The sequence below is a fragment of the Gossypium hirsutum genome, chromosome A03, assembly GCF_007990345.1.
Source record: "Gossypium hirsutum isolate 1008001.06 chromosome A03, Gossypium_hirsutum_v2.1, whole genome shotgun sequence".
NCBI lineage: Eukaryota > Viridiplantae > Streptophyta > Magnoliopsida > Malvales > Malvaceae > Gossypium > Gossypium hirsutum.
In genome coordinates this window covers 2,513,424-2,536,073 of record NC_053426.1, presented here as the reverse complement: position 1 = coordinate 2,536,073, position 22,650 = coordinate 2,513,424, and the positions used below count along the sequence as shown (strand labels likewise).

General features: G+C 30.1%; 3 protein-coding genes across 4 annotated transcripts; 1 reads left to right on the top strand and 2 right to left on the bottom strand.

The window, feature by feature from the left end:
* Positions 1–9,282: 9,282 nt before the first annotated feature.
* LOC107963660 (protein cornichon homolog 4) lies at positions 9,283–12,723 on the top strand. Of its 2 annotated transcripts, XR_001701995.2 has the most exons (5): positions 9,283–9,876; positions 11,052–11,233; positions 11,579–11,701; positions 11,790–11,904; positions 12,151–12,723. XR_001701995.2 is itself a non-coding variant. In XM_016900091.2 (4 exons), exons 1-4 carry the CDS (start codon positions 9,805–9,807, stop codon positions 11,824–11,826), a joined length of 414 nt encoding a protein of 137 aa, XP_016755580.1. In that variant the 5' UTR covers positions 9,283–9,804; the 3' UTR covers positions 11,827–12,064. The 2 variants fall into 2 exon arrangements, 1 of the variants encoding a protein (XP_016755580.1); XM_016900091.2 differs by lacking the exon at positions 12,151–12,723 and having other exon boundaries at positions 11,790–12,064.
* On the bottom strand, positions 12,071–12,553 carry LOC107887485 (uncharacterized). The gene has a single exon (XM_016811744.1). The coding sequence runs from the start codon at positions 12,551–12,553 to the stop codon at positions 12,071–12,073; it is 483 nt and encodes a 160-aa protein (XP_016667233.1).
* A 1,597-nt stretch (positions 12,724–14,320) lies between the features above and the next one.
* Positions 14,321–17,251, bottom strand: LOC107963659 (AT-hook motif nuclear-localized protein 1). Its single transcript, XM_016900090.2, has 5 exons — positions 16,410–17,251; positions 15,510–15,577; positions 15,228–15,359; positions 14,952–15,113; positions 14,321–14,861 (listed from the first exon to the last, which is right to left on the bottom strand). The coding sequence occupies exons 1-5, from the start codon at positions 16,798–16,800 to the stop codon at positions 14,625–14,627; spliced, it is 990 nt and encodes a 329-aa protein (XP_016755579.1). The 5' UTR covers positions 16,801–17,251; the 3' UTR covers positions 14,321–14,624.
* Between the last annotated feature and the right edge of the window lie 5,399 nt (positions 17,252–22,650).

Here is a 22,650-nt window from a genome sequence, read left to right as displayed (position 1 = left end):
CATTGTTGATCGAATCCATCTACATAAAAAGGAAAATTAATTAATGATGGCAATATTTACCCATCAACTCAAACTTAGCAGTGTTCTTACACATTCATACTTGATGTTCTTAGCTACTACCAAACCCCACTACTACATTAATGTTCAACAAATGCAGAATACAGTGTTTGAAGCACAGATTATCATTAGGTTTGGCCTGAATAATTTTAAAAATAATCATGATTATTGTGTCTATTTTCTTTTTCCTTTTGGCATCAATTTCAACTTTGAACTACATACATATAGGTCTTGATGTAGCCTTTGTCATTTCATTTAGCTTTTTATATGGAGCCATTTTTTGGGTTTTAAATGTGCAAATTTTTGCTTTACAAGTATATATATGAATAATTAATGTAATAAGGGGTGGTATTGTCTTTTTAGACACTTAAAGTTTACAACGTTATGTTTAGTAAAATTTTTATTTTGACCCCTCAGAAATTTATAATTCAATTTTGATCCCTCACTATAAAATTTTCGACTACCCATATTTAGGATGTGATTTTTTTTTTAAATTTCACTAATTGTTTATAAAATAATTATCCTATATATATATATTGTTGATATTGGATATTAGCAAGGGTAAGACAGAACAAAGATGGTAATAGAGATAAGAAAATCAAATCACTTGTGGCAAGCGAAAAGCTAGAGTAAACAAGGATAAAATTGTGAGCTAGATATGCTACTAGGGTTGCTAAAAGGGAGTCAGATCTCTCATTCATTGCACTTTGAGGTATTTATAGGTAGGGAGTCTCCTATCCAATTACATCACAACACCAACAATCTTGATGTATAGCAAATGTGTGGTTGGCCAAGTGGCGAGGTCTTTATATGCTAGTTGTTGGCAAGTGTAGGACGACTCTGACATTCCTTTTGCTTAATTGGTCTTGTTTTAACGAGCTTGTACTCGTTAACAGTAGGTGGTTTGATAGGGGGTCCGCTATTAACAAGTAGTTAAGGACGAGTGATCTTCTGGTGAAGCATGCGAGTGGTTGCCACTAGAATGAGATGAAGGGCCATTCATGAGTATTTCTTAAACAGATTCTTGTGGTGTCATGTGTTTGAGTTGGGTATGGGTATGGGTATAATATATATGTTTTTTTTTATGGGAAAATGGGTATAATTGCTATCTTATTTTGAAAATGTCAAAACTTTCCTCGCCAAATGCTTTTAAATGTGTTTTAGTGTAAAATAGCAAAATTCAAATAAGTCCAAAGTTTTATGTTTTTCCCCCTCCAAATTTTGCAAAATGTCAAAGCTTTCCTCATCAATTGCTTTCAAATGGGTTTTAGTATAATTTGGTCGGATTCAAATAAGTCCAAAGTTTTATGTTTCACCCCCTCCAAATTTTGCATTGTAGGGATGTCACTCATAAAAAAGATTTTTTTTTCTTTTTACTTCCATTTAATGTTTGACTCGTTATTGAATTATGAAAAATTAGCATCATGTTCCATATTATAAATTTAATTTCAAAACCTTATATTTTATCAAAAAGGAATTAAATACAATTTTTTTTTCTTTTTAGCCCTTGTTGAAAATGAAGAAGTAAACATCTTAGTCTATAATAAATATTTTATGAAATCATTACTTCATGTCAACATACAGTGCTTTCATCTAAATGATGCCTAGTAATCAATTTTGAAGAAAAAAAAATTATAAAACATTACATTTAATAATTAAAATAATAAATATTTACTTTAGCATGTTTTATTGTGGGTAAAAGTACCAAAATTCTCTAGATTGTATTTTAGCTTTTTTATTGAAAAAATAGATAAATGAGTTCATGTACGCTGGATAAGTGAGCAAACAGCATTTCCGTTAAATTGTATCGTTAAATGTTTGTTTTTTTATTTATATATAAGGAATTTAGCCCTCTATCTTTACACATTTATTCAATTTGACACCTACTCTTTTATTGGAAGTAAATTAGAAAATTTTGAAACTAATAAGGCTAAAGGGTAAAAAAGGCATTAGATATAAATTAAAAAAAATCAATTAAGCTCTTTTAAAAATAAAAAAAATAATTATAATTTTTTTAATTAAAAAATAACAATACCGACCCATTAAAAGAGTAGATGTCAGTTTTTTTCAAAAAAGAAATTATAACCATTAGATTTTAATAGGTAAGTATTGTTATTTTTTAATAAAATATTTATAATTTTAAAATGTTTATAACTTTTTTTAATAACTTTTGTTTATAGTTTTTATGATTTTTTAATAATTTTTTAAACTTTAAAAGGGCTTAATTGATTTTTTATTTTAATTTGCTACTAAGGCTTTTTCCATCCTTTAGCCTTATTAGTTTTAAAATTTTCTAATTTACTTCCAATAATATAGTAGGGGTCAAATTGAATAAATGTGTAAATATTGGTGGCTAAATTTATTATTATACCTTATATATAAACACCAAATTTTAATAGAATGGTTGTTTTGCTCACTCTTCTAACATACATGAGCCAATTTATCTTTTTTTTTAATAAAAGAGCTAAAATTTAATTTAGGGTGTAATACAAGAGGTTTTGTGGTACTTCTACTGTTAATTTTTTTTCTTTATTCTTTTGACATCAATTAGGATTTGAATTCAAAGATTTTCATAATCCCACATCTTTAAAGAATCATCTTTAAGGTGATGTTTATATAAGATTGTTTTATATTAGATTTTAAATTGAATCTTGAAGGATATGCTATCGCACAATAGTTTAACACATCTCAAGATAATTAATACGTTTGTGTAAATAAATAATTATTTTATACTCTAGTAGTGGTCTTGTCCTTCATTATTTAGGGTGGATTTAGATGGATGGTACGTTATTATTTGCTGTTAGTGTTACTTGCTATTAGTGTAAAGTAAGCTAAACGCACCGTACTACATTCCATCGCCCATCCAAACCCACCCTTAGTGATATTGTCTGTTAGATCATTAAGTTTACATTGTTATGCTTAGTGTAGTAGGCCAAATTTGCCCGACCCATATAAAAAAAAAACAAAAACAAACCAAAAATAAAAATAAATAAAATTATAATAGTCCATTAAATGCTTAAAGTCCAATTACATAGGCCCGATATTAAACCCAAGACCCAAGTTACAGACCCATTACCTAAACCTATACTTGACCCAAAATAGGCCTAATAAGCCCAATGTCTAAACCGATAAACCCTAGTAGCTTTCTACTTGCGCCGCAGCAGCCCCTGCAACCTCTAGGCGCTGTACAACACCTCCAGCAACCACGCCAAGTCCCCGTACGTCAGCATGGCTCCCGTACACACGCCAGCACAGCCCCGTACCCGAGCGCCACGCACCCTGTACCTGCAGAAAAGAGACAAACGCACAGCAAAACAAACAAAACAACGAAGAACATTGTATTTTTTTATTTTTATTTTTATTTTTACCCCATTCGGCTATAAAGCCAGGGGATTTCATCAGTTGTAGGGTTACACACATACAGAAGCAATAAAAAGCAAAAAAAAACAGAGTAAGGTGATTTTCTGCTTTGAATCTCGAGTTTATTACGTTTTTTTCTCTCTCGATCTACTCCTTTTTTATTTTCTTTTTCGTTCTTTACATCTAAATAAAAGAAAAAGGAAAAAGAGAGGACTTACCTCGCTTCTAGGCCGTCGATCCCCTATCACTTCGTTGCAATCGGAGATAGGAGGGGGTCTGTGGCTAAAATGGGCCATACTTCAAAGCTTGGGCGTCGGTCTCCGCACCTTGCGGCGGGCTGGTGCTTTTTGAGGGAGAAAATAGAGGTGTGGCTGATGAAAAGGGGCTAAGGTTTGGGAGCTTTGGAAATCTGGCATGAAAGGGGGTTTTTATACCTGTGGGGGACGACGTCGTTTGAGGCTTACTACCGTGGCCCCAAAACGGCGTCGCACAAGCCTATGCGCCCGACCCGATCCGGTTTGCTGCCCAGATGACCCGCGTGTTTTTGCGGTGAGGGATTATTTTCCATATCAGTCCCTCCCCATTCGCACCCTATTCAAATTAGCCTGCATGTGTACTTCCCTTTTTTCTAATTTTTTCCCCATAGTTTGCACACGAATTCGCATTGGTCCATGTCTCTGCGCTGCGTTTTAGAGCTGGGGCTATTCTCAGTTCTAGTCCCTATATGCTAGCACGCTTCGCACATTGGTCCTCCTGGACTATTTTATTTGTAAATCAGTCTTTTTCTTGTTTTAATTTCATCTTAATTAATCTATTCATACATTCATACATTGGTTATTTTAATATGTTTTGTATATTTCATGTAAATATTTTTATATACATTATTATATACTTATATATGTATATACATATGTAGTTTGTATTAAAGTTGGTTTCATCTCATATATATATATATATATATATATGCTATTATCAGCCTTTTTTTTACATATGATTCCTTAAATTTATTCTTGTATCTTATTATATAATCCTACGAAATACTTTTTAAATTATTATATGCATGCATATATATACCCATATGTAACTATATATATCTATTTATTTATTTTCTTTTTAAATTTGTCTGTTTAAAGTGCTCTTCTATATGTGTATAGTTTAAAGTGCTCTTCTATATGTGTATATATGTACTCTATAACAAGGTTCATTTTATTAATCCTATATTATTTTACATATACAATTTCTTAAATTTATTCCCACCCTTTTATTGCATAATCTTACATAACATATTTTTTAAATCGTCATTATATATTTTTATTGATACCCATGTTTGATATATATACATATACGTTATTAAATTTATGTACTCTATACACATAGCTTTCTTTATATATATACATAGGTAGGTTTTTAAAACTATTATATAATTCGTCGTAAAATTGATTTAATCATGCATGTATTTCTATGTTTTTATGAATAATTGTTTTTAAAAGTTATATATATATACATGTAATTTGTAGATCCATTATGTTTTTTTTAAAAAGATTATATGCATTATTATTATTATTATTTTTAATATATTTTACACATGTTTTAGATTTTTATTATATAAATCCTCATTTTTAAAATCAATATTATTCAACGTTTTGGTATGACTTTCGAGTTAAACATTCATTTTATAATATGTATTTTAAATGATTAAATGTATATCCCTAATTTCTTTTTTTACAAATAAATTTTAAAATGCACCAATTCATTAATTCGTATGTAGCATAAATTGTGGATTCATTAAATCGTCTTTGATTTGATATCGTTTTATACTATTTCGACTCTTAAATTCCATTTTGTTTTGCATATGCTTCGTTGGTTGTTTTATTTTATAGCATATATATATACCTTGCATGATATTCATCTTATTAATGTGTTAATTACTCTTCATACATGATTGAAATTAGGATGTAATTTCTAGGTTAATTATATTTAATCACTTATTCCGCTAGTTGATTAATATTCTCATTCATCAAGTATGGTATCCCATATGTGCCTATTACCTCATACCATCGTTTTCCACCTTGTTTTTGAAATGTGGTTTTTATAAAATTCAAATCTTTATGATTAACTTCGTCTCATTTCAAAAAATACATTAATACGTTTTAAGCTAGTTTCACAATTTTTTAAAATTCTTTAAAACGAAGACGAGATTCGATATTTGGCAATTCGCGGAATCGTGCCCTAATGTGTTGGGTTGCAATTTCGCGTTTGCTCAAAATAATCGAATATCCCTTCAAAATTTCACTCGTGTCTTCTAAAAATCCTTTAAAACGAAGGCAATACTTTGTGTTTGACAATTCGGGAATCATGCCCTATCGTGTTGGGTTGTGACTTCTCGTTTGGTCAAAACATTCGAATATTCCTTTAGGTTTTTACTCATGTTTTTAAGAAAACACTTTAAAACGAAGGTGATGTTCAATGTTTGGCGATTTGAGAATCGTGCCCTATCGTGCTCGGTCGCGCTTTTTTCATTGGTTCAAAACAATTGAAGATCCCTTCAGAATTTCACTCACATTTTCTAAAAACTCTTAAAAACGAAAGAAATGTTCGATGTTTGGCAATTCGGGGAATAGTGCCTTATCGTGCTGGGTTGCAATCTCCAGTTTGTTCAAAATAATCGAATATCTCTTCGGAATTTCACTCGTATTTTCTAAGGTGAGGCAATGGTTAATGTTTGGAAATTCAAGGAATCGTGCCCTACTGTGCTGAGTTTTGGTTTTCCGTTGGACCAAATAGTTGGGCATCCTTTTGTAATTTTCAAATTATAAACTTTCGGACGCCGAAACAAGAAGATTTTTGGCAACCAACTCGGGTTTTTCAAACGTTATTAATAAGAACCACATTTCAAAAACATTTTTAATTTTAGACATAAGGACAATATTTAATCAATTTGGTACCAATTTTGGGCGTAATGAGGGTGCTAATCCTTCCTCATATGTAACCGACTCCCGAGCCCGTTTTTTCATATTTTCATAGACCAGAATCGTTGTTTTAATAAACCAAAAATGTTTTATTAAAATAACCAAATTCTTAGGTGATCCGATCACACCCGAACAAAAAGATCGGTGGCGACTCCATGTTTTATTTTTCAAAAGTCGATCCCCCATATTTTCACTAAACCTAATTTTTTTAAATAAAAAAGATGGTTTCGACAATTAGTTAAATAGTAAAATTTCTTTTTTTGTTTCTCAAAATTTCCCAATTCAAATTTTCTTATTATAAAATTTTTGACTTCACCCCTATTTAGGGTGTTGTCGTGTTTCCTTATAAAATTAAAATAAAAAGACAAAAAAAACACACACACAATAACATCCTAAATTTGTTTGTGATTTTTTAAAAAAAATTCATTGACAGTGTATAAAATAATTACCTATATAAATTTTTGTGCAAATTAAAGTACTAAAATAATCATGGAAAATAATATGTATAATTGCTATCTTATTTTGAAAATGTCAATTGCTTTCAATTTTCAAATTGATTTTAGTATAAATTAGAAAAATTCAATTAAGTCCAATGTTTATGTTTTTTCCCTTCAAAGTTTTGCATTCTAGGGATGTCAATTATAAAAAAAAAATTCTTTTTCCATTTTTTTTTCTTCCTTCTGATGTTTGAGTCATTATTGAATTATGAAAATTCCAAACCTTAAATTTCATTTAAAAGGAATTAAATAAAGAAGATATTATTTGCTTTTGTTTTCATTTTAGCCCTTGTTGAAAATGAAGAAGTAAACATTGTAGCCTATAATAAATATTTTATGAAATCATTACTTCATGAAAGCATATATTTTTTCATCTAATTTATGTGTAGTAATCAATTTTGAAAAAAAAAACACAATTGAGCTATTTATGAAACATTACATTTAATAATTAAATAATAAATATGTTGAAATTAATTCCTCTATTATTAAATGAATTAATTTAGTCCCTGTACTATTAAAAAACATTAAATAAGTCCAAATTTTAATGGAGTTAATATTTATTGTTTAAAAAAATGTCATTTATTATTAACAAATTTACTATTTTAAAAGCTTTTTATGGTTCTTCAAATGATAAAAAAGTAATTTTTATGTCATTTTAATAGTATAAGAATTAAATTAATACATTTAATAATATAGGGACTAATTCGATCCAGTCCCTATAATAGAATGACTTAGCAGTTACTTTCACCAAAAAGAACCCACTTCCAAAATTAATTAAATTAAAACACATTCCTCAAAGTCTCATTCATTTGGGGGTTCACCAAATTACAATGAAAGCTTTTCATCCATATCACAAAATCAACAAAGTGGACCAAATTGAAACAAAACTTGGTTGTTCTTTTTTTAATTTTTTATCAGTGACCCCATTGTTCACCTAAGGGTCCATGATTAACCTTGTGATTTATGCCACGTGGAAATTATGGATGAACAAATTTTTTTCACCCCACACAATGATCTATGAAAAAGAAGGGCATAAAGTTTGGGAAATGATGAGAAAAGTCATTAGCAATTTCCCCCCTCTTCCCCTCTCTTTATAAAAGGTGGGGGATTAGATAGGGACCCAAAAACCCCCATTGAAAGCTGAAACTTGTTTTTGCAAAATTATGAACCAGCTGGCTTTGATCAACCACATGATTTTATTTGGACCCACCCCTTTTTATTTTTTTATTTTTTGGTGAAATCCTTGTGGTTTTATTACTTACATCTGGACCTCACTTAAAGTTAACAAGATTGGACAATTATACCAAATTTTATATACTAAAGTTTTCATTTTCTTTTTCTTGTCTCATTGTTCAGTCCAATAAACCCAATTTTAGGGCTATGAAAAAAATTAGACCCAAAAAGCTTGATTTTTTAGCCCAACATATAGATTTTGAATCAAGGTACCTATCTACTTTGTATAGGTTTGGTCTATTGATCTAACCTAATCTGATTTGAGTGAAAGGTTAATTTGTCATTCACCTTCAACATCAACTTGAAAGGTACTTGATTGAAATTCACTCTTAACTCATTCGAATTAAAAATAATTTTAATTTTAATATTAATTAATTATATTTAAACTTAAATTGAATAGAATTGGAGTCCATAGATTATGTTAGATTTCGATTAATCAAAAGTTAAACTCTTCAAAATTTAAAATCCAAGTTAAGAAGAAATTATTTTATGGACCCTTCTCATCATATTATTCATGGTCCTTTTCTAATTATTTAATAACACATCAACAATGTTTCATGTTATTTACACGTACTTTCGGTAATTTTTTTTACTGTAAATATTAAATCATAAACCTTAAATCTAGAACCTCGAATATAAAATCATGAAATCTAAACCCGAACCAAGGTTTGGAGTTCAAGATTCAAGTTTAATATTTAGGGTTCAGTGTTCAGGATAAAAAAAATTAACAAAATTATATGTCAAGAACATAAAAAATTATCGAAATATCAAAAAATAATTAAAAAATATCCATAAAATAATTTTCCTAAATTAACTTATCCAAAAATCAACCCACTCACCCAATTTATTATCTAAATTTACAGATTAATCCCAATTCACACTTCATAGTCTAATTTGTAACCATTAGGGTTAAAAAAAAAAACCAAAGAATCTATTTAAAATTGTAGTGCTTGGATGGTTTTTTATTTGCAAATTAAAATTTTGTAGTTACTCGTATCCAACTGAATTTTATTTTTATTTTATTTTAAATTTTTATAATGTAAAAATACATATTTTACATTTTAATTTGTTAATTATTTCTATTTAGCTGAAAAAATATTTATGTCAAACGCTTAAAAATCTTATCAAATAATATCCATAATAAAATCCAAAAATCCAAAAAATTCTCAAACTTAACTCAATCACGAGAAAAGCAGTGAAAAAAAAATTCAATGAAACAGCCCAAGCAAAGATGATGAATTTCAACCAAAGCTTTGATGATCAGAGAAAGAAACAAATATGAATACCATTATCATTCATTGCATTATAAAATAATTTTATATTATTTTAATGTCGAATCTTGCATGTTTCCAGGTTATAATAACCATTTTTTTTTTCAAGGAATGGCATTGTTGGTGGGCAACAACTATATCCATGGCGGCACAAACACCAGAAAGTTTCACTGTTCTACTGTCAACCTTTTAAGTCTTTAAAACAGACACTTAACTTTCCTTTGACTACTATTGGTTTCGAATCTTTCAATCGTTTCTGAGACAAGCAAAGCCACCAAGACACCTTTCCTCTCTGTTTCTTCCTAATAATGTCAATGGCAAGTTAAGCAAACAAACCCTTGCCTGTTGATCACCCACCATACTCAAATCCTGTTTAAGCTTCATCTTCAAGGACAGAAATAAGGGAAAAAGAGAGCCATGTTAGATATCTTCATATGGCTTATTTCTTTCTTCATCATCATTGCCATTATTGTTCTCCTCATTTATCAGGTCAATTTCCTTTATAAACCCTACAATCTTTGTCCTTTTTTTCTTTCTTTCTTTCCTGGGTTTGCTTCTTTTTTGTTTGAATTTTACATTATGCTTTGGTATTAGCTTCGTGGGTAATTGTTATTTAGTTGATTTCTTTGTTTATTTGCATCAAAATCACTTAAATAAACGCAAAGTTTAGTGCTTTCTGTTCAGAAATAAAGAGAAAAGATCAAAAGATGGTATTTTTGGGATGTATTTGTCTGGGTGTACTGAACTTTGTTGTAAAAAAGCTTATATTTTTGTGAATTTATTTGAGAAGAATCTAGGGTTTGAAGTTAAATCTGTAGAACCAATTTGGGGCTTTCTTTTGTGGCTTAATAGCATAGAGGCCCCTAAACTAGGAGTTAAATTGGATTTTGGCCCTTTCAACTCAAAAAATAAGTACAATCGATCAAATAGCAAATTAGTCATCTATTTTTACTATTAAAAATTAATCTTTATACCTCAACATGAGGTATATGTGGCATGCCACGTGTTAGTGTCGGGTTGTTCCATCCTCAGTTTTTAATAGTATAAATGGATAAAATTTTGGTAAAAAGACCTTTCTAATCCCTCTCAAAGAAATCAAAGCAATTTAATTCCTATCAATTTTGACAGTAAGCAACTAAAGACAATTAATCATGATGTTAATATTTTTCATCAATTGTACATGATTTTGATTAGTATAACAATTTAGCCCTCAAAGTTTACACATTCTATCAATTTGGTGCCAATTTAACAAATTTATCCGGCAATATTGTTTAAATGTTGAGGTGGATTTTTAGAATTAAGGCTAAAATGACAAAATATATAACATTGAAGGTTAAATTTGTTATTATATCAATCAAAATTTTGTACAATTGATGGAACACATTAATGCCATAATTAATTATCTTTAGTTGGTCACTTTTGAAATTGACAGGGATTAAATTGTTTCAATTTTTTTTAGAGGGATTGGAGAGGTCTTTTTAGCTAAAAATTTTAACAGAAATGACCAACTTGCTTTTTGATCTAACACAGATGAACTAATTTATCTATTTTTTTAGTCATGCAGCAAAATGTCCGGTTTAAACTATGTTCATTGGTTGATTGTTCTGTGTATATATATAACAACTTAGTATGAAACTTAAAAGCTTTGATGAATTTTGCTGCAGCTCACATGCTTGGCTGATTTAGAGTTCGATTACATCAATCCGTATGACTCTTCATCTCGGATAAACAAAGTCGTCTTGCCAGAATTCTTCGTGCAAGGATTTTTATGCTTATTCTATCTAGTAACAGGACATTGGTTCATGTCACTGTTATGCACTCCATATTTATACTACAATGTCAAAGTGTAAGTTCTTTTTTCTCTCTTCTTCTAATTCGAATAATAGTTTTCGTTAGCTTCAGTTGACGGTTAAGCCCCTGTCTGGTTGATCGATTTAGTTCGAAGAACTTGTTTGATACCGTGAATAATCAAAAGATTTGTGCACAGAGACATGCATCAATTGATATAGGTAGCAATGGAACTTTTGTTATATTCCTTCACTTTGCTGGTATTTCGATCCTCCCTCTTCGTGCATTAGGTTAAATTAACTTACTGCATGCGCTATTGTGCTGGTAAGGTTTATGATTTTCTGAGGGCTGTTCTAATTGTACGTGCTCACGGTTGTTTTCCCGAACTTTCTGTTGTAATCAGTTACATGTCGAAACAACACCTGGTCGATGTCACAGAGATATTTAACTCGCTTAATAGGGAGAAGAACCGACGCTACTATAAACTCGCCTACCTGGTCATTCTCCTATTTATCTCCTTATTCTGGTAAGTTTTTTGTTATTACAAGTACACAAAATTGTTCCCTCTAAACATGTGCTTGCTAACATAGGAACTTGTATATGTATTTGTTTAGGATTATCTTCTCTGCATTAGAATATGAAGATGATTAACCTGACCCCGGCATCTTTCTTGATTGGAACGTGCATCGGCTGTTTACATTTGCTGTCTTTGTTTCAGCTTCTTCTGTTGTAAGTTGCAACTGATATAACCATAAATTTCGAAGTTGTAAGATTGTGAGAATTTTCAGTTGATTTTAGATGAATATGTATTTTCAGCATCCAGTTTTTGTCAGTACATCAAATATAAGTCGTTTATACTAATTCAAACAAATAGTAGTTTTGAATTTCATTCGAATTAACTCGACTCAGACCATTCAGTTATTGAATCATCTTTTTCATTTAACAATTCTTCCCTCCATCCATTATTGACCTTAGCTATGAAGTCTTCGATTCTTCGCTGCAAATCATCACTGTATTCTCCTTCAGCAAACCAACCGTCATCGTGGTCATCATTGTCATCACTGTCACTATCATCATCTTCATAATAGCCATCGGAACAACCGGTATCATCTCTGCATACATCAACCATATCTCCACATTGTTGAGTATCATCAAAGGAAGCCCCCACTTCACATGACGAGCCCAAATACGTGAATTCTCCATCAACTTCATTAGTAGATTGTTTATGACTCGCAAAAGTTACAGATATAAGCATGGCGTTAAACAACACGAACAAAGAAACCGGATTATGCAAGAACTCGAGATTGCGGGTAGACAAAGATCTCAACAACAAAAGGGAAACTACGAAGAGAATCAAACAGGAACAAAAGAGCTTCATTCAAAGTGTCTAGTAACAGAACATATATTTGTCTGTGTCTGTATTCATTGTTGGTTATCCCTTTTGTTACGAGGGATACAATTTATAGAAATTTAAAAGAAAAAAAAAAGGTGATTTCCCAGAACAAGTAATGGGGGTTTGTTTATTAATTTATTTTCTCAAGTTATGAAGACTTTGAAGCGTAAGATATGATATTAAGGAAGTTACTCGGCAAGTTTTGTTTATGTTGTCTGTTAAGACAGGTAAAAAAAAAGTACAACATGAAACATGGTTAACTGTAACTTTTAATCTTAAACTAATCTGACAGACCATCTAGATTCGGTTTCTTGTGAGTTTAGTTCTTTTTTTTGAAGAATGTGATGCGGATATAGAAGAATCTAAGACCAAGATTTGCAATTGATTGCTGTCCAAGTTTCCAAGTACTATGTCTTTGTACAAAACTAAATTATAAGTCAAACCCTAGCTTTACGCGTACTAGCTGTATATAAATATATTACATCAAAAGTGATCAACAAGTCAACATTCAACGACAGCATTAAGATTATAAGTAGGCTATGTTGGAAGATTTATCCAAGGATTTGGACATATGAAGGTCAAAAAATGGGTTGGTGAAAAAAAATTAAGTGTATTTAAAATATGTGTTAAGTTTAGAATTGAATATATAAAGTTTGAATTTTGTTTTAATTTGGTCTATTTTTAAGTTTTTAGTATGATATTTTTTTGAAATAATATTAATTTTTGGCTCCTAACGTTGCAACTAGGCCACTTTGGTACCTTTACTTTTTTTTTGGTCCTTGAACTTGAACAATATCAAAGTTTGATAACGTGGCATGTTGATATTATAATGATATGGCACAATCTTAAAGTGTCATATATAATGTTCTAGTAATTGGACCATTGATTGAACTAGTCAAACTATTGGTTCCAAATTCAATCGGTTTGATCGATTCAACTACTAGGCCAACAATAAATAAATAAATAATTAAAATCATAAAAAAATATTAAACCTAATCAACCTATTCGACAACTTTTTTTTTTAATTTCCAATTTTCCCTAGTTTCAAGCAATTTTCAATTCAATTGGTTCATGTTTCAACCCCTTTATTTGGACCAATATATCGGTCGAGTTTCAATCCAATTAGTCAGGTTCACCAATCCATTCATGTTCCAAGAACATTAGTCACATCATCTAATTTCAACAGAATTCAGAATCAAGGATCAAAATGGATCGAGTTGCCAAGTACCAAAATGAGTCTAGTTAAGAAATTCATGAGACAAATTAAATAGACTTGAATTATCTATTTACAAATATGAATAAGATTAGATAAAATTCAAAACTCAAGCAGATTTTGGTCAATATTAATTAATTTCATTCTCCTGAGATATAAAATAATTTGGTTTGAATTTGACAAGTAAAATATTTGATATATTAAGCCTAACCTACCAAAAAAACCATTAAGTCATTTTCCATGGCAACTAATCATTCCTTGTTGATTGTTTTATATTTTATAGCTTTCAGTTGACATCGAAAACTATTGGATCTTGATTGCTCGATTAGGGTTTTTAGCATCTGATTTCTTTTTTATTTTTTTTATTTTATTTCTTAGTCTAATGCTTAAATTTGAGATTGAAATTTTTTTATCTAAATTATTGATACTATTAAATGCTATTGATGATGATTTTTTTAATGTGAATTTATTCATTGATTAAATATGAGCCTCAATTTATGATTTGTTTCCTGTTCTTAACTGCAAAAATTGCTCACCAATTCCAAGAAAAAGCCAATTCTTTTGAAAAAACATTACATTTAAAAATATTCTACATGACACAACAATGGAGGAAACCCCTATCTCTAATCAGCTCACTAACTAAAAACTATTGTTTGAAAATAAATAGGGTAAAAAAAAAACCCAAAATGAAAATGAACATGCTGGTGGTACCTGTGAGAATTATCGATGAGCTTACACATAAATAAAACAACATCAGATGTGTGGGGACTGGGAATGATATTTCATCAATTGTGTACTTTGGATTACCGGTGCTGTCAGTATCGAACGTAAGGGAATTTTAGATTAGATTCCGGGCAACGATACGTTAATGTCAGCAGGCTTATTCGTTGTATCTGATGGCATGGAAGGCCAAGTATCGTTGTTGCCGCGGAAGGATGTGGAGATGTTTGATTTTGGGTCAGCAGTAGCACTAGAAATGGGAATAGCGGCCATCACTGTAGCAGCAGATACGGGTTCAAATTTCTGTTTCTTGGGGTTCTGTTCGTGTTGGTTCCCTGCGAGGAAACTGCCTACTACGACCTGGTTTGAAACAGACAAATGTGAGGGACTTAGATGTTCGGTTTAAGTTGAGAAAAGCCAAAAAACTGGAGAAAAATGGTGAAATCGAACCTGCACTGGGCCAGCAGCTACTAGGAGACCGGCAACTCCACCGCCTACAACACGCCCATCTGGACTTGCTAATGAAACACTCATTCCACCGGATCGGCTTCTTGTTCCACCAGTGTCATTTGGCATGAAAGAACCCGATAAGGACAGTATCTCGAAACGACCCTGCAAGAAATTTACATAGATAAGGGATGTGCATGACATAACTCCAACAAATTGCTTATGCTTCATGTTCATGCAATAGTTTTCAACATAACTAATCCTAGACATAAAGCATACCTCATATGTCAATGTACCCCCGGAAGAATCAGGTTGACGAAGAGTGACACTCGAGATCACCCCGTTGGCAGAAAGAATGCATATAGCTCGAGGCCCTTGTTGAGAAAACGAAATAATCTTCATTGTGACATCCTAAAACAATCAAAAAGAAAACCATCAACATACGCAAATCATATTTTTATCCAGCAATCAAATTATGAAGTTTTAGCATCCATGCCAAATAAAAGTATCACGCAACCTCGACACATAACTTCAAAGATAACAGTTGTGTTTACAACATACCTCACCGGCATTAACCGTGATGATATGCGGCGTAAAATTAGCCCCAACAGAGCATGCAACCCATTCCCCTGCAAATAGACAAAGTCTTACAAAATCAGCCACCGGATAAAACGATGTAGGACATAATGAGTGCAAAATGGCAAGTTTCCCCAGAGATAATACGTCATTAAAATGCATAAATAGCAAGTTTCCCCAGAGATAAGCACATTGTAACCAAGATTCCAAACAAACTAACAAGAAGCATGGAGGCCTATAAGGTCATTGCCTAGCTCAAATCCAACAAAGATTGCGGTATTTAGGTGAAGTACTCTCATCAATGATGACTCCAAGGTTCGAACTTGGAACATACTGGGAAATTTAAGTAACTAGGATTTGAATCATTTGCTAGTTCTAAAAGCTCATACAATTGACATATAGTCACAAAATACCACCAAACATCTAAGAACATTAATACAAGCTGAGTGACCCAGAGAGCATAAAAGCAGGTAGTAAAGACCAGGCAACAATTAGCAGAACCAAGTCTGTTCACCATCACTTGGTAAAAAGGATGCCAAGTGGCAAAGGACACTCATAACAATGAAGATTCCACCATTCTCACATATTATACATACCAAACCAAACCCATAAAAGCATCTCACTATCCTTCAAAAAACACTATCCATATACACACATATACACAATTATCAAGAGATCTTTCAAGTAGGGGCAACTAGTAAAACAACTCTAAGGTCCCACTTCACAATACATAAAAAACCCAACACTAGAAACAACAATATCCACCATAAAAACATCAAAGAAACCCAACTTTTTTAAGTACCAAATCACTCGGAACAAAAAAGGGTATCTATAAAAATGGCTAAAGTGTTATCTATAAAAATGGCTAAAGTGTTTTTTTCTTACCTATATTTTCCACCTCGAACTTAGCTTTTGAAACCGGCGTCGGAGACTTCACTTTTCCTCTTTTCGCGGCTGAGAAGTCTATAACCGGAGGTGGAGCTGCCGTTGATATGGGTTTTGGAGAGAGTGCCATAGTGACTGAACCGTCCGGTCCATATTTTCTTGGCCTTCCTCTTTTTTTCTTCAACGGCATCCCCACCACCGAAACCGGTGGTGGGACGGGTTGAGCTGCTGGCTGTGGTTGAGGCTGGGACGGTGGAGCGGATCCGGGAGTTGGATTTTGGGTCGGGTTTTCGGACCTTGGAGCTATATGATAATCCGATGGAGCATCGGATCCTACCACCTTAACTCCACCAGTTGCAGTATTTGTAGTTACAATTTCCCTCGACTCCATAGCTAACAACTTACACCTCTGCAACAAAAAAAAAATTACAAAATACAAAAATGGTTTTTTATCAAAAACACATTTGGATTTTTAGCTCAAACAACTAAAACCAAGATCAAATTTTTACCCAAAAAAAAGTACAAATTTCCAAGTTCAAAACCAGGAAAATAATTGAGTTTTTTTTGTACTAATATAGGGTTTTGAACTTAAAAAATTCTTTTTTTTTACAGAAAAATTATAGACGGGTTTCTAAATTTTTTTTTGAAAATTTTATTTTTGGAGTTGGGATTTGAGAAGGAAAAACAAAAATGAAAAAAAGATTATGATTTTGAGCTCTCTGTAAATTTTTTTTCTTAAAAATAAAAAAAGGGAAAATGGTATGAGATTTATAATAAAGAAATTTTTTTATATTATTAAAGATATATATTGTTGAGCTAGCTAATTTGCTTCCTAACCTTTTTAATAAAATAATGAGGGGAAAGGTAATTATTCAATAAATGGGGCTTTAATGAAAAATATTATTATTTTTTTGTAATGATTAATTATTTTACTATATTAAATATTGGTATTTGTGTTTGGTTGGAATCTGATAAATAAAAAATTATATATTAAAATGAAAAATTAGAAAGTGGCCAGTTGATTTTTCCTTTTCTTTTTTCTATTTTTTTTAAAGTACAATAAAAGTGGGGTATATATTTATAAATATATATATAAATATTATTATTCTACTCATAGTTAATTATTTTTTTATTATTTTGAGTGAATAACAAGTAAAATTAGGTTGCCAAAACTTGAAGAAATTGTCTAATAAGGGAAAAAAAAAATTAGAGGAATGAGTGAAGGCAAGCAAATACTAGCAATGTAAGCCCTTTTTTTTATGGTCTAATAATGTATTTTCTTATTTAAAAAATACAGAATATTATATAAAAAATTAAAAATTAAGAATTTCCCAAGAAAAGAAGCTCTTCATAAAATTAGTATGAAATATAATCTCTCACCAAACATACATCACTCCCACCCAAACCCCATGTGAAAAGTGCTTTTTTACAGACATGATATAACAAATATCTTATTATTTAAATGGTGTAAATAAATAAATAAATTTACTTTATTAAATAAAATATATATTTTATTTGGTATAATTTTCAATTTTCCCTTTTTTCTAGAATAGATCTGGGCTTCACGAGAAATAATTACTTTGAGGGGAAATATATATATATATATAAAATATAAAGCACAATGATCATTTTCAATATCCTTTTTTCTTTTTAGTTTTATTTTAAAATAAAAATAAAATAATTATTTTTTAATAATTAAAAAAAAAAGTAAAATTATTGAAAACCCTTTAATGTGATCAAATCCAACCAAATCCAATTTTTTAAAGCAAAATGACAGAAGAAAATATTAGTAAAAACTTTTTTTTTGTCATATTAAAAAATAAAAAAAGTTTAATGGAAAATGGAAGTAATCATATAATTGAATAAAAATAATAATTAATTAATGTGTTAATGGGATGGACCACAAGCATTGACCCAACAAAAATGCAAGAAAATATTAACAAATTTTGGAAAAGCAAGTTACCAAAAACAAAAGAAATAATATTAAAAGAATTTGGGTAAGATAAGAACACAAATTATTTAATTATTATTTATTAATATTGGTGATGAAATCGATGAATATTAATTTGTTTTTTTTAATTGTATTAATAATGACAATTATTATATAAATATTTAATTGTAGAAATCACGAGCATCATTTAAATTTTTTTTTAATTTATTATTTGATAGTAATCAGACCTAACTATTTTTTATTTTTTCTTTTGGTTTCTAGCTCATTCAAAAGGAGAAAATTGGAATAAATTGTTTTTAAATTTTAAATTATTTTTTCCATAAAAAAATAACAGTTGAGGTTAAATTTAAGCTAAGTGGTGCTCATATTGCATGTCTATGTCAGCTGGTTGAAACTGGAAACTTTGGAAAATAATATTACCATATTTTAACTATTTATATTATTTTTTATTCTTTATTTTTTAAATATTTCATAATAATAAAAAATATACATGAATTGCCACACGAATTGTCACGTCAATATTATTAAAATTTTTAAATAAAAATTATTTGATTATTTTTAAAATTTAATAATTAAATTTAAATTGCTGGCATTCCAATGAAGTTTTAGTTTCTACTTAATTTCATATAATTTCTTTTTATCATTATAATGAATGCATTGCTACTTTCATGTAGCTGTGTATAAGGGTGATTTGCTTGGTTGGGTCCGGTTTGGGTTAGATTTGGGTTAGTTTAATTCGATTTAAATTTTAATAAAAATAAATTTAGAAATATGTTAATTTAAATTTAATTATAAAAATAAAGAAAGGGATTCATTTATATTAGTCTAAAATTGAAGTAGTTTTCAATCTTTCTATAGCTTTTTATAGGATCAATATTTTACCAATTCAGCCGTCATATTTCATGTTTCATTCATTTAGATCATGGATGTCAAGTTTGGCATAAATTAAAATTTTCTAATTATTTGTTTCATGTAAAAAAATTTCAACTGATAAATACGTAGTAACAGAGACAATAGTTTAGATTGGTATGATAAAGATATCAGATACATTAAAATATTTAAATGCACGGCAAGTACAAATATATTAATAAATTTAATTACTAGATTGTTAAAATATCTCCCCTAAACATAATATGAGTTTTGGGTGGTTTGAGTCAAATTAAGTTCAAGCCCAAATTTGAAAAAATTGAGCCTTAACTCGACTTAGCTAATGAGCACCTCTATTTTCATGGAATATTTATGATTCATATAAGTTCACTTATATATATTATAAAAGGTATGTTTGTTTTTATTTACTAATTATATATATATTTTTCTTTTGTTAAGTTTTAAAACATAAATAACATAAATGTTTTTTTAATGATATTCTAGTATGATATATTCAAATTTTTTTTATATGACATGAGATATAAAAATAAAAGAAAAATAAGAATATAAAAAAGAAAAACAAGAAATGGTTTAAAAATGTGGAAGCCCAAATGGAACAAGTGTGGATTCAAAGAGCAATGGAAAGGAGTGTACCTTATTTTATTATGATGTGAATGTGAAGGAGAGAAGAGACAAAGAAAGAATCTAGGAGTTGCCCTTTTTATGGTAAAAGGTCAATTTCATTTGAAATTTTTGAGACATTGCTTCTTCAACCTTCCATTTTTTAGTTTGGACTTCTTCTACTATCAGTCTTTCACTTTAAGTTTGGTTTTTCTTTTTCAACTTAACTATACATATCCAATCTAGACATTGAAAGGTCAAATGGTCACTACTACTTTTTTATTTTTTATTTTTTTTTGTTTTTGGGTCCCCAGTGTGGTGGAGGAGGAGGGGATTAATCTCAAAGAGGGCAATAACCATAGGAGAATCTATGTTGTACATCTTGTTTTCTTAAGCACCCTTACCATAAAAAATAACTTCAACATATTTGGTCTGGCCAAACAAAACAACTACAGATAGAAATATAAAGCATTTTCATGAAAATTTTGAAGAATACAAAAATTAATCCTGCAAAAAATTTTGGGTAAATTAAATCACATACCGATAATCTAACTGATTCAACTATCAGAAATTATTGAACCAAATGATATGGATGTAATAATACTCTAATGTAATAGCAATTATAAATGAATTCAAATATTCTAAAAATTGCTATTGCAACCCTAAGTACATTTTATAATCTCATAATCAGCCCAAATGGGAATTCAACTTTCTAAAGAAAATATTATCCTTAATTCATGTCGATGGTTATCGTATAAGGCCTGCCCTTAAGGTTTTTGGGCCTTTAAACTTGTTTGACCAAATGCCACCCAAGCACTACAAAGGTGTTATTTTAACCAAAAAGGAAAACCCCAATATCTAATTGTTCTAGTTATTGATACTAATGTTCTTGTTTTTTTTTTTTTAATTTAAATTTAGTGAGTTTCGTCCATGGTAGTGGTATTGTTGTTAGTACAGTACAGGAGGATGTGAGTTTGAGTGTACAGAAATTTATTATCCTCTTATTTAAGGGTTGAGGAGGGACTATGAATAGTTTTAGGCGTTATATAAAAAAGAAATCAAATCATATATTCAAAGAATTTAGGATTTAAAGAGTAAATGTAGACTACTAGGTTTATAATAAAAATTAGATTATTTTACCGCCATAACGTGGGTAAAAGATTTATTCATCAGTTGAAGCATAGGTAGAGTAATAAATTATTTATATATTGTTATAGTTGTGTGATTCAAATCCTGTTTGGTCCGACCTGAAAAGTTCGAGGTGCAATTCGCTTGTTAAGGAAATAAAATAGAGAGGCAAAATAGGGGATCTGAGAGGACGAAAGACCAAGAGTTATTTAACCCTTAAAATGTCCAAAACCTCTTGTATCATTTTTTTCAACATTAGTAAATTTCTCCTCCTCTACCCGTGACTTTTCCTGATAAAATTTTTCCACATAAAATTTATGTATTCTTATTTTTCTTCTTATTACTTTGCGATCATTCCCACTGCTATTATCGACGTATAGTATAACATATATAAAATTTCATTAAACTTGGATTCAATCCTTTAACATATAATTTATTTTAGATAGTGATTTTTACTTGTTATATGTAAAGATTTTAGTTAAAAATATTAAAATTATAAAGTATTATTATAATAATGTTTATTATGTCGAATATTCAACTATACCGTGACACCAACTTAATCTAGAAAGAGTAAGAATGATTGCATCCAAATAGCATCAAAACAATAATAATATGAAATTTTAAAAATTGCAAGTATGAATGTAAGACAAATATCGTTAATTTTAAACAAAAGTGATTAATCTATCAATGGTGAAGACAAATATCATTAATTTTAAACAAAAGTGACTTATCTATCAATGGTGTTGCAAGCTTGATGATGTACTCTTCTTAAATAATGTTGGAATCTCAAGTCAAGTATATAGAAGCCAAATATGTAGGCGCCTATAGAAAGATGAGATAACAATGGTTGCCTCTCTATTTTTATACAATAAATTAATAAAATAAGAGCTTATTAGTATTAACTGGCTTAAATAATCATTGAAATATGGCATTATATTATAGTATTTTTTTTGTTAGTTAACAAGAAAGGCCAAGAATCTCCTTTAGAGGAAAATGCTTTTGGTGTATACATTGTGTGGGGATGTAAACAAGAAGTTGAAAGCTAGCAACACCAACTAAGACAAAGGCATAGACAAATTGAAGCATTCAAGTCATAGAGAATCTTAATTCAAAGAACAAAATGGCAAATTATATGAAAACATATCTCTACACATCATTTGTTTTCGTGGATAACCCCCATACACACACACAAAATGTTATATATATATGTGTGTCAATTTCAATCCTCATGTGTTAGTGCAAGGCATATATATGCATATGTACTATTGGAATTGAGTTAGGCATAAACTTTTGAGGTGTAAACACTGTGGAGTTAAAAGATATGCTAATTGAAAGCTAGGGTTGAAAACATAAGGAGACTTGAAGTAGCTAGGTGCAATGGAAGGGGAAATTCATGAAACCGACCTAGTTTTTTTTTTGGTGGATAAGGTTGCCTAATTAAGTTTTCTTATAGTCTAGTTTGAAAATTGGGATTGTGAGGAACTCCATTTTTGGGTGATGACGATCATGGGAGAAATTTTAAGTGGGTATCAAATTGGATGGGCATCGGATCAAGTCAAGTTGGATAATCTGAAAATGTGTGGTAAGCTTTTTCAATTAATTACCATCATTGAGAAAAACTCTTAAAAAATAGGATATTTCAAAAGAAATTTCACTCAATCCCACATCATTAAG

Coding starts and splice junctions, on each gene's coding strand:
- LOC107963660 (XM_016900091.2), top strand. CDS start 9,805: ATGTTAGATATCTTCATATGGCTTATTTCTTTCTTCATCATCATTGCC. Junction 9,877..11,051: donor TTGTTCTCCTCATTTATCAG/GTCAATTTCCTT, acceptor ATTTTGCTGCAG/CTCACATGCTTGGCTGATTT. Junction 11,234..11,578: donor TTATACTACAATGTCAAAGT/GTAAGTTCTTTT, acceptor TGTTGTAATCAG/TTACATGTCGAAACAACACC.
- LOC107887485 (XM_016811744.1), bottom strand. CDS start 12,553: ATGAAGCTCTTTTGTTCCTGTTTGATTCTCTTCGTAGTTTCCCTTTTG.
- LOC107963659 (XM_016900090.2), bottom strand. CDS start 16,800: ATGGAGTCGAGGGAAATTGTAACTACAAATACTGCAACTGGTGGAGTT. Junction 15,114..15,227: donor GGGGTACATTGACATATGAG/GTATGCTTTATG, acceptor AATTTCTTGCAG/GGTCGTTTCGAGATACTGTC. Junction 14,862..14,951: donor TAGCTGCTGGCCCAGTGCAG/GTTCGATTTCAC, acceptor GTTTCAAACCAG/GTCGTAGTAGGCAGTTTCCT.